This window comes from Macaca fascicularis, chromosome 7, assembly GCF_037993035.2.
Source record: "Macaca fascicularis isolate 582-1 chromosome 7, T2T-MFA8v1.1".
Taxonomy (NCBI): domain Eukaryota; kingdom Metazoa; phylum Chordata; class Mammalia; order Primates; family Cercopithecidae; genus Macaca; species Macaca fascicularis.
Genome location: NC_088381.1, coordinates 57,928,664 through 57,947,173, shown reverse-complemented (window position 1 = coordinate 57,947,173; position 18,510 = coordinate 57,928,664). Strand labels below are relative to the sequence as shown.

Sequence of the window (18,510 nt, the reverse complement as noted above, 5' to 3'; positions counted from 1 at the left end):
ACGTCAGCTTTTTTAAAACACTATTTGGGTAAAGAACTAGAGTGAGTGGATAAACTCCCCTTGTTGGTTTCACTGCCTACATATCTCTTGAATTTAACCACTTCCCTCCATCTCCACTGCTACAATCTATACTGGGTTTTACAGTGTCTCCCACCACCCCCTGCCCAAAATTCATGTCCACTCAGAACCGCATATGTGATCTTATTTGGAAAGAGGGTCTTTGTAGACAGAATCAAGTTAAAATGAGGTCATACTAGATTAAGGTGGGCCCTAATCCAACAGACTGGTATTCTTAGAAGAGGGAAACTTGGACCCAGAGACACAAAGTGAAAATACCACATGCTGATGGAGACAGAGATTGGACCGATGTGTCTACAAGGAATAGCAAGGACTGTCACCTACCACCAGAGCTAGGAGACAGCCATGGAACAGATTCTTCCTCAGAGCCTCCAGAAAGAACTGACCTGGTTGCTGGCACCTTGATTTTGGACTTCTGATCTCCAGAACGGCAAGATAATACATTCCCATTGTTTTAAGCTGCCCAGTTTGTAGTAATGTACCATGGCAGCCAGAGGAAACTATACTCTTCCGCAACCCCTTGCGTGGATAACTCTAGCATCCTCCTAACCTTGAATACCCCAAAGCTGTCTGGTCGTCCTATGACATGTTCTCCACTCTGTCACCAGAGTGAGCGTCTCACATCTAACATGGATCATGGGCCTCCACTGGTTAAAATCCTCAGTGGCCTGCATTGGTCTTGGAGTCAGCATCCACTCTCCCTACACTTCACCATCTCCTTGCCTGTCTGCCTTCTGCTGCCTTATCAGATTTCACCAAGTATTAGTCACTCACAGGGGCATTCTCCAACCTGCCCAGATATGTCCCATTCTGTTGTTTGTTCTTGTTGCCCTCCTGGCCTTTTCCTCCACAACACCTATCACAGTGTGTTAGATGTGATTATATCTTTAGTGTCTCTTTTCCCCACTGAACTGTAAACTCCCTGAGAGCCAAGCCACATGGGTTTTATTCATCACTAGATCCCCAGCACTTAGTACAATGTCTTGCACCAAGTTAGTTAGTACTCACTAAATATGTGCTGGATGAATGGAAGAATGAATAGAACAAAAAGAGAGAAAAAAGTAAATGCCTCTTTTATTCCCTCTCCTCTACCTGAGCCTGCAATGGAGATTCTCGAGCACATGTCACGCTTTTGTATAGGGGCAAAACTAACAAAGATCAGGGCCTACCCATCTTCCCTTGTCAACAGTACCAAAATCCTAAGACACATTTTAGAGAGCTAAGAAGACAAACAAAGCAGGGCAAGATGGAAAGTTTGGGAAACCACTGATCTATAGGACTGTTTAAGTGGAATTTGCAGTAATTAAAAAAGATGAATGAACTCTCTACAATTCCCAAACACTATCATTAATACTATCCCATATGTCATTGAATGCCTGCTTCAAAGCAGTTTTGTAGGAGATGCATTATTGTCTGCATTTACAAGCGAGAAAACTGAGGCTCAGGGAGGTTAAGTCATTCACCCAAGGTAAAGGCCATGGACTGTAACTGTCACCAGGTTCATCTGACTCCAAGTACAGGGATTCTTCCACTCCCCTGCTGCCTCCCTACACCGCTATGCCCCCTCCCCCGACCTCCACCACTCCTTAGCACACAGGGCTGGTAGAGCTCACTCTGTGCAGGGAGGCCAGCCTTCCAGCCAGAGTCAGCAATGTGTGCAAAAGCACCACTCTGATTCCTTTATCTGCTGTGACACAAGAGCGATAATGAACCCAGCAGCCTGGGCTGGAAATCTGTCCAGATTCATGGAATATCTTTCAACATAAAATATGAGGAAAAAAACACAAACAGTTCAGCAGCATCAGCCATGCTATGCATGTAGCGAAGCAAAACAGGCAGGTTGTATAAATATTTAACAACGAGAAAGAACTGAACTGGCTCCAAAGAAACATCTGGGATAACAGATCTAAAGAGGCTGAGGTTTCTAGTGGGAAAGTCACTGTGAAGATACAAAAAACAACCAGCAAGCAATTCTCAGATTTCATTCTCACGTGCATTTACCAAGCACCTCTGGCAACTTACCCCTAAATGCTTTGTTTTTAAGTGTTTACTACACAACTGGGCAAATTCCAAGGGGCCTAAGTCAAATAAACATGCTTTTCTTGCCATAAAAATGCTTTATTTCTATTTCAAACAACAGAAACTCAATAACAGTGTTAATAGTTGAGTCGAGATCAAATCAAGTTGTTTTTGTTTTTTTTTTTTTTTTGCCACATTTATCTATGTTACCTAATATAGCAAGAAATGGACTGAACGTGTTCAGGATTCAGATTCTGGCATTAGTCCAAAGACTAAGTTTGGGTATTCCAAAGAAAATAAGCTATATATTTGAAAGTACAGTTTTTATGAAGTTACCTTCATGACTGACACTTGGAAATGGACCATCTTTTTCCAGAACTGACACCCCAGGGGTGGACTGCATAGTTCACAGGACCCCTGTGGGACCAATTATCTGCCTCACATTCTTCCACTGAAGGATTCAACCACATAGCTGAGTTCAACAGTCTGTCCTTGCCCTCTTTTGCAAAGTGTCAGGAAGAAGGCCCAGCTGCTTTGGGTAGGCTGAGGCTGCATGTTGACAACTGGCAGCTATTTTCCCAGGCACACATGTTCCAGGAGGTGCATGCTGTCCCTTGCGGCATCATGTATAACTGGCTTTCTTCCTGCTCTAGCCTGGGTCCTCCCAGGGTGACAGGATGAGCACGCTACCAGCTCCTCGCTCTCCTCCTGTTCCACGGTGGAGGATGCCGCCTGCTGAACCTGGAAACTTCGTGCTGACCCCAGTGGAGAGCAGGGGATGTATGGGCTTGTGCAGCAAGGTTCCCAAGGCTGCTACAGGCTGCTGTGCTGCCATATACATTTCCCGTGCCTAGTCAGCCCTGCCCTAGATAGCAAGCATAGAGGGGACAGCAAACTCCCAGAGCTACACTTCTAGCTGCTCCCCACCAAGGCCTGGTTGCCTGAGAGCTGTGCAAAGACAAGTTGGGCAGTTGAGTCATGGGGGCAGATCCCATCACTTCATGCCAGTCCCAGCTGCTAAAGGATACCCTCAACCCAGGCTGCTGCAAGCAGCCCCCAGCACAATCACTATTTGCTAAATTCTTTAGTTTAGCAGTTCTTAAACTATAATGTGCATCTAAGTATATAAGTTCCTGGGGAATCCTATTAAAACGTACATCCTGATTCAGTAGGCCTGGGATGGGACCTGCAATTCTGCATCTCTAAGAAGCTCCCTGCACTTCATGGATGCAAGTGCAGCATACGCATGAAACATACTTAACAGATTTTACCAGGGTTTACCTCCCAAGTAAACTCAAATAAACATGTGCATGGAGTTCTATAATTAATAAGACATTTCACAAAGTCATAGATCCCCCATCTTTCTGAGGAGAAAAGCTAAGCTCAGAGATCAAAGAGCTTGGCAAAGCCAAGAATAACAGTGGACTCAATCCAGATGACTTGATATGAAGTCCCAGGATGGTTTCACTAAGTCAGTGGTACTCAAGCTTTAACATGCATCACAATGACTTGAAAGGTAGATAAAAATACAGATCTCTGGGCCTCCAGAGTTTCTGATTCTCATGCATCTGGCCTAAGTACCACACTTTGAGAAGTGCTCCACTAGACTCCACAGGATCCTAGAGACCCCTGGGCATGTGAGCCTCAGTCTCGGAGTTTTCATGCCATTCACCACCATATGCCCAAACCCTACTAAACACTGTTCTGGCTCCTGGTGACCCAGGGATATTGGGTCATGCCAAGGCTTTTTTGTCTCAAGATGCCCCAAAGGCAATAAGCTTCTTTGGCATTGACTATGAGCTCTACTTTGTAGCAGCCATTCGGCCTCAGGTGTGTGACCCTGAGAACGTCTCAGCAACTTCAAGCCTCATGCTCCTGACCTGTGAAATGGGGCCAATAATCCCCATGCATAGGACCTTGATGAGGCCCAAATGACAAATGGTTCTCAACCCTTCCTGTGCATCAGAATCATCTGGGACGGTTTAACAAAACACCAGTGCCTAGCTCCCTTCGCAAACCCTGGGCAAGTGTAGTTATCAAATCTCCCCAGGTGATTGATTCTAATGTGCAACTAGGGTTGATATCCACTGAAATAGGTAAACGTGCTAGAAAAATGCAAGATGGCCAGCTGCGGTGGCTCATGCCTATAAGCCTGGCACTTTGGAAGGCTGAGATGGGAGGACCGTTTGAGGCCAGGAGTTCGAGATCAGCCTGAGCAAGATGGCAAGACCTCATCTCTACAAAAAATTAAAAAATTAGCCAAGTGCAGTGACACCCACCCGTAGTCTCAGCTACTGGGGAAGGTGAGGTGGGAGAAATGCTTGGGCCCCTCCTAGGCTCAAGAGAGGCTGCAGCAAGCTATGATTGTGCCACTGCACTTGAGCCTGGGTGACAGAGTGAAACCTTGTCTCTACCAAAAAAAAATTTAAAAATTAGCCAGGCATGGTGGTGCATACCTGTAGTCCCAGCTACGTGGGAGGAGGCTGAAGGATTGCTTGAGGCCAGAAGTTTGAGACAAACCTAGGCAATGTAGTGAGATCCTATATCTAAAAAAAGTAAAAGAATGCATTATAGCTATTAATATTTCACTGTTATGGTATTTATTTATTTGTTTATTTGTGACAGGGTCTCACTCTGTCACCCAGGCTGGAATGTAGAGGCACAATCATGGCTCACTGCAACCTGGACCTCTTGGGCTCAAGGGATCCTCCCACTTCAGCCTCCTGACACACCCGGCTAATTTTTTTAAAAAATTTTTTGTAGAGGTAAGGTCTTGCTATGTTGCTCAGGCTGGTCTCAAAATCTTGGATACAAGCAATCCTCCTGCCTTAGCCTCCCAAAGTGCTGGGAGTACAGGTGTGAGCCACCCACACAGCTGTGATGGTTTAATGAGAAGAATAAATGCAACATGCACTGAGTGTTCCACAGATGTCCTCTCTCCCAGGCAGGGAGACTCTTCAGTGAATCCACCATCTTTAAACTCTCATGGAAATGCAGCCTGATGAAAGGTATATGAGCAGAGCTGCAGAGCTGGCTGAAAATGGCTCCCTGGTGAGCTGTTCTCGTGAGCTGCTATTTGTGCCCAGACCACAGCCTAGCCAAATCCTGTGATCCAAGGCTGAAAATATCTCTGGATTTCCATGAAGCTCTCAGGGAGACAGGAAAGCTTAATCACAGCTGATTGGGACAATGAATCATGCACAGGAACTTTCCAGCCAGATCCCTTGGGGACCAACCTGGCTCAGGCTCTCTACAAATTATCACAAAGAATCTGGGCCGGAATGGTTGGCAAATGGGGATTCGTTCATTCAACAACAGCTGGGGACTCCTACATATAGGAGATAGGGGAAGGAGAGGCTGATCACGAGGTAAGCTGCATCCTACATAACCTTTCTACAGCCATGCAAGGCAGGTACTTGTTGAATGGATGAATAAATGAATAAACTAACAAGTGCTCGGCCTTTGCTTGCACCCTCTTCTGCTATTGGACAGCTCTATTTTGAAGTTATTTTCTACACTGAACCAAAATGCTGACCCAATTCTCTGAATGCAGGAAGAGTCCAGCAGAAACAGAGCCACGGAAGTATGACACAGGGGAAACAGGCCAAATCAACCTTGTCTTGAAGAGTCCGTGGTTATGCTTGTCCACATCCGCTTCCCAGCCAGAACAGCCAGGCGATCCCCACCCAGGGCAGTGCTTGAGGTCACCCACAAGGCACCTCCAGTTCTGCTCACCAGGATCAAGGTTCTCCAGAGTTCAACAGCCACAGGAGGGAACCTGGGAAAGGCCACCGGAAGGCATAAAGAATCCGCTCACTCCATGCTCCCTTGGGCGGCCCCTGCCAAGCTGCTTCTGCTGCTCCCTGCTTGCTTTCTGAACCCCACCTCTTGGGCATATCCAGTTACAGTCACAGGCTCTGCTATCACCTGGAATGCCCTGGGCCTCTCATCAGGTCCTCTCCTTCCCTGCAGAGAGTTGGGGCTCAGGCCACTCAGATATCCAGGATCATTAATTCTGTGGCCCCTCTCTGACACCACTTTCATCTGATTCCGGCACCTCCATGCCTGACATCTGCTCCATCTTCTGCTCAGAATCCTGTAACCCAAACATCCCAGCATTCCTGGTGAGAGGAAAAGGCACTTTCCATTCTGCAGAACACGCATCCTTCCCCATAAGGAGCTCCTCCAGTACCACCGAGGCCAGCTCTCCTGGGCCAGCCAGTGCCTGTCTGCTGTCTGCCTGCCCACCATCTCTTCTTTGTTTTAGTGACAGACAGCACCTTATTTCCTCCAAGAGGGAATCTTCTCTTTCTGAATCCAAGTGCCTTGGGTGGAGAGGTAGGTTGACCTCACATCCTAGCTCAGAGTCTCCCTGGCCATCAGGATCAGCCAAGAGCAGGGCAGGTGGACCAAAAAGAGCCAAGAGAGCCAGGCCCAAGATGTCTGCTACAACCACTGGAGAAAGGCACCCTGTTTCTGCTGGTGCTTTGGGAGTCAGGAAACTATAAGCCCAACACATCTAGTAAACACTTTTGTTGTCATGTGAGGAGAGCCTTCCTGAGAATCAATCCTGCACAGAGGAAAGCAAAGCCAGGAGATGGAGAAAAAAAAGAAACATATATATATATATATAAATATATAATAGAGAGAGAGAGAATATATAGTGTGTGTGTGTGTATATATAGTGTGTGTATATATATAGTATGTATATATATGTGTATATATATAGTGTGTGTGTATATATAGTGTGTATATATGGTGTGTATATATGTACTATATATACAGTCTATATATACTATATTTAGACTATATATACATAGACTATACATACATAGTGTATATATAGACTAGCAGACATACATTATATATAGTATATATAGTATATATAGTACATAGAGTATATATGTATACAGTTGGTTCTCATTATTCGAGGTATATGTCCTATAGAGTTCCTGTGAACACTGAATTAGCAAATACGGAACCACTGCTTCTAGGGGATTCGGTCTGCACACCTCTTGTTTATAACGTTCTTGTCAACTGATCAATAAGTAATCTTGTTTTATATGTGTTTCTGTCTAAAGACACCTTATTTAACATATGCTGTTGATTCATTGACATTGAACTCACAGCCAAACAAAGCTCATCTAAAATGCCTGTTTTCTCTGTGAGGCACATCACAGCCATCCTGAGCTATAGAACACTGGCTTCAGCACACCACTCAGGGGTCATTTTAAACAGTGAAGTAACCAAGAAAAATCCCCAAAATGCAAAAACTGTGGCCCCAAACACAGCATGAAAAGGATACTTGTTCACAGTATGAGCTGAAACAAGGCAGAAGGGGTGTCACCTTGTCCAACCTCAGCTGGAAACCTGTATATCAAGTGATGCAAATTTTTTGCCGCTCTGCACATGTCCATAAACTACCACAAAAGCTCCATGAGCATTAATGTCTGGGGTCATAGGTAAGTTTTGGCTAGAAGGTGAATTTGTCAGTATAAAATCCACAAATCAAGAAGATTGACTATTCTTTCGTTAGCAGTGTTTCATCACCTGGATCCTTCTATGCCTGAGGCCAGTGGTGCCCCTTTACACCAATTTCTTTTTCACTCAAGCCAGTTGGGAGGTGGTTTTGTCAGTTAAATCCAGGCTGGTTTTACAGCCTCTCTTTTCTGGAAGCAAGGTCTCTGGAAGATGCTGGCTCCCCTAACTGGCCCTTTGAGGTCCCTAGAATCTTCATAGTCCTCAACATCCCAATCACTCCTACAAAGGGAAAGTTCGGCCCTCCTCAGGCATTGCTTGTGGAGAGATTTCCCCGGTGTGTATCCAGTTCCTCAGCTTGAGATAGCCAATCCCTTCCGCCTGCCTGTCAAAATAAGTACTTGAGCAGAGTGAGGTTCCTCTTTTGGTGATCCAGAGTAAAAGCACTTAGTGGTGTCCACCTGTAACTACTGCTGATTCAGGTCCTGCAGAAGGGACACACTTGCTGCATGGCTCTCAAGCTTCCAAAGGAATGCCACCCCTCTTCTGTGTGTGCTGCTCATCGCAGTAGAGCAGGTCTCCTGAGCAGCAGGCAGTAGGGGCTTGGACTCATGGCCCTGAGCCTTTGGATAGGTTCTCTTGGGTTTTTCACCAGTCCCCCTCCTCCAGTCTGCCTCCATTTCTTACATTGGTGGATGAGGCCTTGAACAAAAGAGTAGAATCAGAGCCGGAAGGAGCCTTAGAAACTTCTCGGGTCAAGATGAGGAGAATGAGGGTCAGAGAAGAAAGGAACTTGCCAAGATCACAAAGTGAAAACCAGAACAAAAGCAGGGAGCTCCCAACTCCCTTTCCAGCACTTTTCCACTAGCAGTGTCACTGTTGTATGGTAAGGCTTCACCGATTCTCTCTCCATGTGGACAAATGCTAGTTTTATTCACAGACAAGTCAGATCATGACACTGACCCACATCACTCCATGATGTTTCTAAGGAGACTGTATATAACTTTTCACCCACTCTTTATCATCACCTTTCCAGCTAGGAAAAAATTTAATTCAACAAAGAACTCCACCATCACCATCACTCCAGATGCTGCAACTCTTTGCAACCAAATTGATTTTCTGGGGTCCCTGAGCCAACAGGAGTCTGCAGGCCCCACTGAAATCAGGGTTCTTGTCCCCTCCCCCGTGCACATACAAACCTCCACGTGTTCAGTACAGGTGACCCTGCAGGTCCAACAAATGAGACATTGAATCACCACTGAGAGAGGCTCAGAGGAGGGAAACTCCACTGGGAAAGGAGGTCAGGCTGCCCTAGTTAAGCCACCCCCACTCCAGTAGTCCTTGTCTGGCTCCCTGCCTCGCCTCAACACTCTTCTACCCTGACTCTCCCATAGTGGACCATGTCACCTCTTACCAGGCCTAAAACCACATGAGTCCAGGGACAGGAGGGTTTGAGAGATTCTAGTCCAATAAATAAAGGCATTATGCCACACCTGAGGCTTTCTAATACAATTTTAAAATTATACCTATGCTTGGGCTGGTTACATACTCCAGTCCTGTCCTGAGCACCAGGAAAACCCTAAGGCCTGTCTGAGTAGCAGCCCAGTTTCAGAGAGCTCTTCCAAGCTCTCCCCCACGGAATCAACAAGGGTTTGTTGTATGTTCTAGGAAAGTCGCATCATACCCTATAACTGTGAAAGAGACCCTGTCTTCTCTTCTACCCTAAGAATAAGAACCCACTTCTCCAGCCTCATCTTGTTCCTCACAAGAGGGGCCTGGCCCATAGGTGAGCTCAGAGGCCTGGCTCTTTACCTTTCACAGGGTCTTCTCTAGCATCCTGGAGGAGGCCCTCCACTGCACCAGTTCTGGCTGCCTTGCCACAGTCCAGTGTCCACTCCGAGGACATTTCTGTTCAGATGTGGTTTGCATCACCTGTTTAAACTCTTCCACACATATTCAGACTTCACAGGGACAGAAATGTCCATCCAACTCTGATGAACCAGCTGGCTATACCCTTGGCCAGAGCCTGACCTGCCTTGACCATTGCTTCCCTGGCAGCTTCCCCAGCTGGGTCTCCTGACTGGGTTTCCAAAAGCCACATCCTGTGGTCACATATGGAAGTCTGGGAAAGACAGCACTTTCCAGAGAAGGTGATTTCAGCTGTCAAACCAACATTTCCTGGTTGGTTGGTTTTTCCCCTTTTACATCCCTCCCAAATATTTAACTTTATAAGGTGTTTTCCTTAGGATTTCTATGTGGAGTTTGCTAATTCAGGCAGGAGAATGGGGTAGCAGAAGGAGTCTTTCTGAGTCTATTTCAGCATTGCTGTTTTACAAGCACATCAAAGCTTACTGCCAGGAGAAAAAGACGCTATCCTTACACCTTAATTCTCTATCCTCTTCCTCCTTTTATACATCTTGGATCATCAGCACTGAGAAAATTACTAATATCCTTCCAAAACAACTGTACACCCCTCACTTTTAGCAACATCTGACTCAGTCTTATCATAAGTGTTATTATAGGTGGAATTGTGTTCCCCACTAAAATTGGTATGTTAGAGTCTTAATCCCCAATACCCCAGAATGTGACTGTATTTGGGAGACAGGACTTTTAAAGAGATCGTTAAGCTTAAATGAGATCATATAGGTGAGCTCTAATTTAGTGACTGGTGTCCTCATAAGAAGAGGGAGAGACACAAAAGATTCATGCACACAGAGGAGAGACCTACACTTAGGCTGGTTATAATTCTTGTGAGAATAAAAGAAGGTGGCCATCTCCAAATCAAGGAGAAGGGCCTTAGGAGACAACAAACCTGCTGACATACTGATCTTGAATGCAATGGACTAAATGCTTATGCTGTCTCCAAATTCATACGCTGAAATTCTAATCTCCCAGATAATGATATTAGGAGATGGAGCCTTTAGGAGGTGATTAGGTACTATTATACAACAGATCCCAGACAGATAGCTAGTCCCTTCCACTATGTGAGGACACAGCTAGAAGGCAACATCTATGAACCAGAAAGTAGGCCCTTGCCAGACACCAAGGTGCCTTGATCTTGGACTTCCCAGTCTCTAGAACTGTGAGTGTATTAGTCTGTTCTCCCATTGTATAAAGAAATATCTGAGACTGGGTAATTTACAAAGAAAAGAGGTTTAATTTGCTCACCATTCTGCAGGCTGTACAAAAAGCATGATGTTGATATTTGCTTGGCCTCTGGTGAGGCCTCAGGAAACTTATAATCATGGCAGAAGGTGAAGGGAAGCAGGTGTCTTACATGGTAGAAGCAGGAACAAGAGAGAGAGTGGGGAGGTACTATACACAACCACATCTTGTGAGAACTCACTTACTATCATGAGAGCAGCACCAAGAGGATGGTACTAAACCATTCAGGTGAACCCGCCCCCATCATTCAATCACCTCCTATCAGGGCCCGCCTCCAACATTGGAAATTACAATTGAACATGACATTTGGGTGAGTACACAGATCTAAACCATATCAGTGAGAAATGAATTTCTATTACTTAAAAGATATTCAGTTTATTGTATTTTGTTATAACAGCCAAAATGGACTAGGACATTGAATGCCCAGCCTCCAGAACTATGAGAAAATACATTTCTGTTATTTAAGTAACCCATTCTGTGGTATTTTGTTATGGCATCCTAGGCTGACCACAATAAACAACACACTCACTAATTCATCAGGCTTCTGCTGAAGGCCTACAATGGGCAAAGTACTGAGTTTAGCACTGTGGGCAGACACAAAAGTAAGTGAGAATACAACAGCTCACAATATGATCAGGGAGAATGACAACACAAATATATCTGTCATAGAGCAGAATGCAAATATTTTGGTATAACACTTCTACAACTCTTGTTTCAACAATGCAAATTTGTTCAATGTAATTGACAAATTAAGGAACAATCTGAGCATAATGTGAATTTTATGTTTGCCTATCTGTAAGAAAAACTAAATGAACATAGAAAGGTTGTGCCTAGCTGAACCGAGCCACATGGAAATACACAAAATTCACATACCTCAGACATCAGTCAGCTCTCTGGGTCCACAGTGTGTTATTAGCCACACTCCTCCACATTTGCAGTTAAAACTCTCTGTCTGATTTCAGGTGACTTTCCTCCTACCACTTCACAATAACATACAAATGACCACACCTTCAGATACCACCTCCATAAACAAACTTTAGGTCATTTTCAAACTCGACTGCCATATGTATGGTAAGATGTATACATTTCTTAACCACTTAATGTTAAAGGTGTGCTACCATTTATAATAGGTTTTTATTTTTGCTTTTATCTGACAAATTATTGAGTGTTGTGCTTCTAAACCACTTTTTCTCTATAAGCCCTATAGTTTTTATTGCATGATTGTGTATATTGCAGTGATTTTTTAGAAACATGTATGAGTAGAATTGACTGTATTTAAACGTTTCAATAAGGAACTAGATTTCAGGTAACTAAGGCCTGGGTAATGAATGTCTATGGTCAGGATCACAGATAATCACATGCTTACTGCATAAACTTCAAACAGGGCATAGGGATCTGGCTAATATATCAACGACAACCTCTAGTGGTAATGTACACTAATTGCAAGTAAAATACAGAAAAAGGTGATGTATTAAAAATGGATTTTTAAATGTTATCGAATGAATGAAGCTATCACACAGGCCAAGTCAAATATATTCCCTCACCTTTAAGCAGCTTTTTATGGCCTCCAGCTTCCTGGCCTGATTACTGTTTTTTTATTTTATTTTATTTATTTATTTATTTATTTTGAGACAGAGTCTCACTCTATTGCCCAGGCTGGAATGCAGTGGTGCAATCTCGGCTCACTGCAAGCTCTGCCTCTTGGGTTCACGCCATTCTCCCGCCTCAGACTCCAGAGTATCTGGGACTACAGGTGCCTGCCACCACGCCTGGCTAATTTTTTGTTTTTTGTATTTTTAGTAGAGACGGGGTTTCACCGTGTTAGCCAGAATGGTCTCGATCTCCTGACCTCATGATCCACCCTCCTCAGCCTCCCAAAGTGCTGGGATTACAGGCGTAAGCCACCGCGCCTGACCAAGAATTTCCTCTAGAGTCAAACAGCCTCATAAAGGGAGCTCCACTGACCTGTCATTGAGTTTTCTGAGGTGCACAGTTGCTCTCTCAGCTTCTCCACGTCATCAGGATGCACCTGTTCATACAGTGTGCTCCCAAACCACTCTGACTGGGGCTGGTTCAGAACAGGGGTGACGGAGTCAGACACATAAATCACTCGCCCTGTCTCAGCAGCCACCACAAACAGAAATCCATCAGCTGCTTCAAGGATGAGATGCTTCAGTTCCTATAAAGAAAAGATTATGATTGGCACAATACACTGGCAGACACAGTCTGATTAAACTTTCTTATTGGGAAAGCAACCTTCAATTTCCTTTATCTGCATATTTATTCTGATACACGAATAGTTTGGGAAACGAGTGCTTTGTTACTGGAAAATAAGCTAGAAAAATGCACAAAGCTTGCACCACCCCTAAGATACAGCTGCTGTAAATACAATTAGCCCTGTCTTTATTAGTCCTTTGTTGGGGAGAGAGAAAATTTCCAGCCTAGGGGGATGGGAGAGCAATGAATGATCACCAGAAGGTGCTGGGCTGCCAGAGGCATGAACAGCTTCGCCACATATTGAAACTGTAGTCATGTAATTGGCGCAGAAGGGTGCAACACATAGTGCTTGGCACAAAAGGTGCTAGATAGAAGGAAGGGAAGGGGAAGGGGAAGGTGACGAGGGAGAACAACAGAGACTACATGTCTCCCCACCCACAGCTTGTCATGCTGAAAGTACACTCTTGTTCCTTTTCTCTTCCCGTATTTCTGAGCTGAATGCTGGCACTGGCTATACATTTGCATTTCTGTCAGATTTCCAGAACTGACAACAATCACCATCATCTCAAAAGACTCTCAGAGTAACTCTGGGAGGCAGCAGGGAATACATTATCCATATCACTTTACAGTGAGAAGAGGTTAGGAGCATGAACCCTGGGCTCACATTGATTCACTGGGGTCATGACTGTCATTGAAGGCAGGGAGGAAGCTGTTTGGGATCAAGGAAAGGGCAGCAGGAAGCCTTGATATTATCCTCAGAAGGACGTGGATGGGGCAAAATCAACTTTGTTAAAACGAGATGTCTTTTCTTTGTAGTGCCTAAAGGCAGCTCACGCATAGTTGCCCATGCTATTCTCACATCAAGCTCAGGAGCCCTTTGCCACTGAATGAAATGGGCTTTGTGCCTGCAGGAGCCAGGCACTAAGTCTTCCCCAGACACTGTAATCCATGGCCACCCTTCCAACCACTTCAAGTACTGTTCAGACTCCAGAGGACAAAGGTATCCTTCTAGGTCAGCAGCTGGCAAACAGTTTTTGCTGGCAATCCTTTGTTTGAATGTAATCTTATGTGAAAACCCCACTGTAAAGCACATGGACAGCCAGCAGAGTGGAGGCAAAAGGTGGAGAGTCTGGCGCCCCAAATCCCAGTCCCTGAGCAGGGTACAAGGACCCAGAGGCTAGAGAATATTGATGTGCTGATGAGCAGAACCCAGGGAGCTTTGTAAATGTGTTTAAGCCCTTGGCTGGGGAGGAATTCTAACATCCTCTGCCTGGGAAACCAGGGCAGAAGCAGTTGGTACAAACATTTTTTTAAGGGTAAGTTTATTTTGCCCATTTCTCTTGCTTTGCACTTCTGCTGTTCTGTGTCACCTAGATGCTTAGTTAGTTCAGGGAATTCGGTCAGCATTTTTATTTTCGGTTTTGGGATGATCTTCCCAATAGAAAGAGCTGTAAGAGAATTAAAAGCGGAAGAGGATGTCTGGGGAAGTACAGAATTCTTTGTCACTGGAGGAGAGGAAGTGGAGGCTAAATGACTTTACTCATGTATTCACATTTTTGTCCAGTTTGCAAAGACCGTGGAGAGGTCTTATGGGATGAAGCCCCACGTGCATCACGGACCCTCTTTTACCACCCTCCTCCCTAATGTTTATTTCCTGGGAGACCATCCATCACTACCAAGTTCCTATGCCCTGAATCCAGAACTAGCCTCTACATTCCAAGAAAACAAACAGTCACGGTTAAAAGCATGTATTCTGGAGTAGAAGAAGACTATCATCTATGGCTCTCCCACTTAGCTGTGCAACTTTGGGCATGTTACTTCACGCCCTCAGTAATTTTTTTCAGTGAGCTCTTGCAAGGTTAAATGAGATGCTGTGTGTGAAGACTTAGTAAGGGCCTGGCATACAGTAGGTGCTCCATAAATGTAACCATTATCATCACCATCCAAGCAGCTGAGAGAGGACAAAGGTACGGCTCATCTGACCTGCATAGCTGCCTTCTCTCTTCACGCCACTTTCATGATCCTCAGTCACTTAAAGATAATGAGATTTATTTCAAACATTGACCCTGTAGGTTTTTTGGTGAGGATTAAAAAAATATAGACAAAAAACTGACTCTAGCAGCTATACAGTGCTTAATAATTTCTGTCTGTTACTTACCAGCTATTCACCCTTCATTATACCTCAGGCCCATGTTAAACAGTCTATGCTTGTTGCCTTCCCCACTACAACCATACAAGCTGGGAGCTATCACTGCATTTATTTTTACAGAGGTGGAAATGAGGCTTGAAGCTCCTGCCCTGACCAGCAGTTTGTGTCCTCCAGGTGGCAGATATTACCACTGCTGGACCTTCCTAACATCTGCCAAGGGGGGCTCCCATGACCACTGGGATGATTTAAAAAGGGATCAAATAGGTGAAGTCCTTGCTAAAGTGTCTAACACAGAACAGACAGTAATAAACGTTAGTTCCTCCTCCCTTGTTCTTTATCTAAACCTAACTTCCATGACATAAATTGAGTCTCGGCTCTAACAGAATACACCATTCTGTCTCCCAACAAAATCTTTTTCATTCCTGCCTCTGAGATTCTGTGTACACTGTTTCCTTTTTGTGAAATCTCTTCTGCTCCCCTCTTTCTAGGTATTTTTTGTGGCTCCTTTCTATGCCAATACTGTCTCTGTCCTCAGAAGTTCCTCTTGATAACACCAGGACTCTACCACTCTATTTCAGCTTGACAACACGCTGTGTCTTGTTAAATCCTCCATTACTTTTAGGACCCTATATTCTACATACTTTTGCATTTCCTAACTGCATGCCCTGACAACTGTATCATTTCACCTCCCCCGCAACACCCCCCACCCCATTCTGCTGTATACAATGAAGCGCTTTCAAATCCATCATCTCATTTATCCTGCAAAAGCTCTTAGAGACAGGAAAGCAAAAAGTTTTATGTTCATTTCACAGGATGAGCACACTGAAGCTTAGAGTATTTGCCAACCTGCCCTATGACCAGCGCATGGAAATACAAAGACCCTGAACTCAGGCCTCTGGCTCATGTAAATCCACTTATAAAATATGACCTCACTAGCCATTTTATGTGTTTCTTCTTGCCAACTAGTCAAAGACTAGTGTAGGTGTTAAAAATATGGCTTTGGGGTCCTACCAGCCTGTCTTCACTGGATCCAATCTTGGCTCCTCCACTAAGCAGCGAATTAACTCTGAGCAATCTGCTGACTCTTTTTAAGCCTCAGTTTCCTCATCAATAAAACAGAGCTAAATAACAATGGCTTCTTCACAGGGCTAGAGTAAGTAGTAAATGAGATATTTCACAGAAACCTATGACTCACACCAGCGCCCAGAAATGCCGGCCAGCTAAGTGCTCTGATCCCGGCCACTATTATCACTACTGCTGCCATCACTGTCTTTTTCCTTTAACTTTTATTTTAAGTTCAGAGGTACACATGCACATTTGTTACATACTGCCAAGGGAGTAAACTCATGTCATGAGAATTTGTTGTACAAATTATTTCATCATCCAGATCCTAAGCCCAGTACCCACTAGTTATTTTTTCTGATCTCTTCCTCCTCCCAACCTCCACCCTCTAGGAGGCTCCAGTGTGTGTTGTTCCCCTTTCTGTGTCTGTGTGTTCCCATCATTCATCCCCCACTTACAAGTGGGAACATGCAGTATTTGGTTTTCTGTTCCTGCATTAGTTTGCTAAGGATAGTGGCCTCCAGTTCCATTCATGTTCCTGCAAAGGACTTGATCTCATTCTTTTATATGGCTGTGTAGTATTCCATGGTGTATATGTACCACATTTTCTTTATCCAGTCTGTCACTGATGAACGTTTAAGTTGAGTCCATGTCTTTGCTATTGTGAATAGTGCTGCAATGAACATACATATGCATATGTCTTCATGTAGAACGATTTATATTCCCTTGTATATAAACCCAGTGATGGGATTGCTGGGTCGAATGGTATTTCTGTTTTTAGCTCTCTGAGGAACCTCCACACTGCCTTCCACAATGGCTGAGCTAGTTTACACTCCCACCAGCAGTGTATAAGTGTTCACTTTTCTCTGCAACCTCACTAGCATCTGTTACTTTTTGACTTTTTAGAAATAGCCATTCTGACTGGAGTGAGATGGTATCTCATAGTGGTTTTGATTTGCACTTCTCTAATGATCAGTGATGTGGAGCTTTTTTCATATACCATCACTTTCATAGGCTGATTATATCAGCATGATTCCAGCACACAGTGTTTTTACTAACTTCTTCCTGTGTCAGTGTGCTGAGCACGATGTTCAGATGCTCAATATATTTTTTTGAGTGACATCTCATTAAGGTTATGGGAAACATAAAAGCAGAAGACCCAAAGATCAGACAAACCCTCTGTTGAACACAGCTTCTTAGAAAAAAACGGAAACAAAACATCTTGGCTTCATTCCTTCCTCAACCTTGAGCCCTGGTTCCCCACATAGTTTATTTTATCTTGGTGATGCTGGGATTCTCCCCCTTTCCAATGGTGATGTGATGACCAGGGTACCTGCTCTGTGAGGAAGGAAGGCTTGTACGCGCCATCGGTGGACTTGTTCCCTGTACCCCTCATGGACTTCATGTGCGAGACGGCCATGCGGAGGATGGTGAGCTTGTCTGGCTTCCGAGCCAATGCGCTGCACGTGGGGACCATGTCGGAGAGCTCCGTGATGTACTGAGTCATCTTGTTCCGTCTGCGCCTTTCAATTTCACTATGATTCTCTCTTTCCAGAAAGCACGAGATCAGGAGAGGGGGAAAAAAGAGAAGTATCAGATTAGGGATTACTATCTAGTGAGATAAAACCATTAACACCAAATCATCAGGAACTAGGGGCTAACACCTAACAGTTGAGTGCTTTGAATGAATATTGGGCAAAGCGGACCTTTTGAGGCCTCAGCAAGCTCTTACATCTATATGTTGGAAGCACAAACATCTATAGTCTCAATCTCTAAATACATAGCAAAATCTTCTAATTACTCCCATATGCCTGAGGTATTTTTGTAAGCACAAAAAAATTGAGACATGAGGGCTGGGCACGGTGGCTCACACCTGTAATCCCAGCACTTTGGGAGGCCGAGGTGTGCAGATCATTTAAAGCCAGAAATTTGAGACCAGCCTGACCAACGTGGTAAAACCCCGTCTCTACTGAAAATACAAAAATTAGCTGGGCATGGTAGCGCATGCCTGTAATCCCAGCTACTTGAGAGGCTGAAGCATGAGAATTGCTTGAACCTGGGAGGTGGAGGTTGAAGTGAGCTGAGATCACACCACTGCACTCCAACGGGTGCATACATGAATCTGTACATGGATATACACACGTGCACACACACAAATGTGGTTACTGTCTGCTTCAATATGTGGTTTACATGTTGTATCTTTCATATTTATTACATATAAATACGTAATATATAAATATAAGTATGTAATAAACATATTATACATAATATTTACATATTATATCTTGCAGTAAGAAGTACTATATAGCCTTGCCATTCTTTGTGTCACTAAGCAGACCAAT

The 18,510-nt window shown here is 44.4% G+C and overlaps 1 protein-coding gene across 10 annotated transcripts in view; it reads right to left on the bottom strand.

The window, feature by feature from the left end:
• Positions 1-18,510, bottom strand: part of ARNT2 (aryl hydrocarbon receptor nuclear translocator 2) — a 203,601-nt gene that overhangs the window by 117,304 nt on the left and 67,787 nt on the right. For all 10 annotated transcript variants that reach the window (XR_010588193.2, XR_012415246.1, XM_065548283.2 and 7 more), the window contains 2 exons: positions 17,502-17,715; positions 12,706-12,919 (listed from right to left, as the gene is read on the bottom strand). Coding sequence is in view for 8 of the 10 variants with exons in the window: in XM_065548283.2 (XP_065404355.1) it covers positions 12,706-12,919; positions 17,502-17,715 (428 nt within the window). In the remaining 2 variants the exon portion in view is untranslated. The remainder of the gene's footprint in view (positions 1-12,705; positions 12,920-17,501; positions 17,716-18,510) is intronic.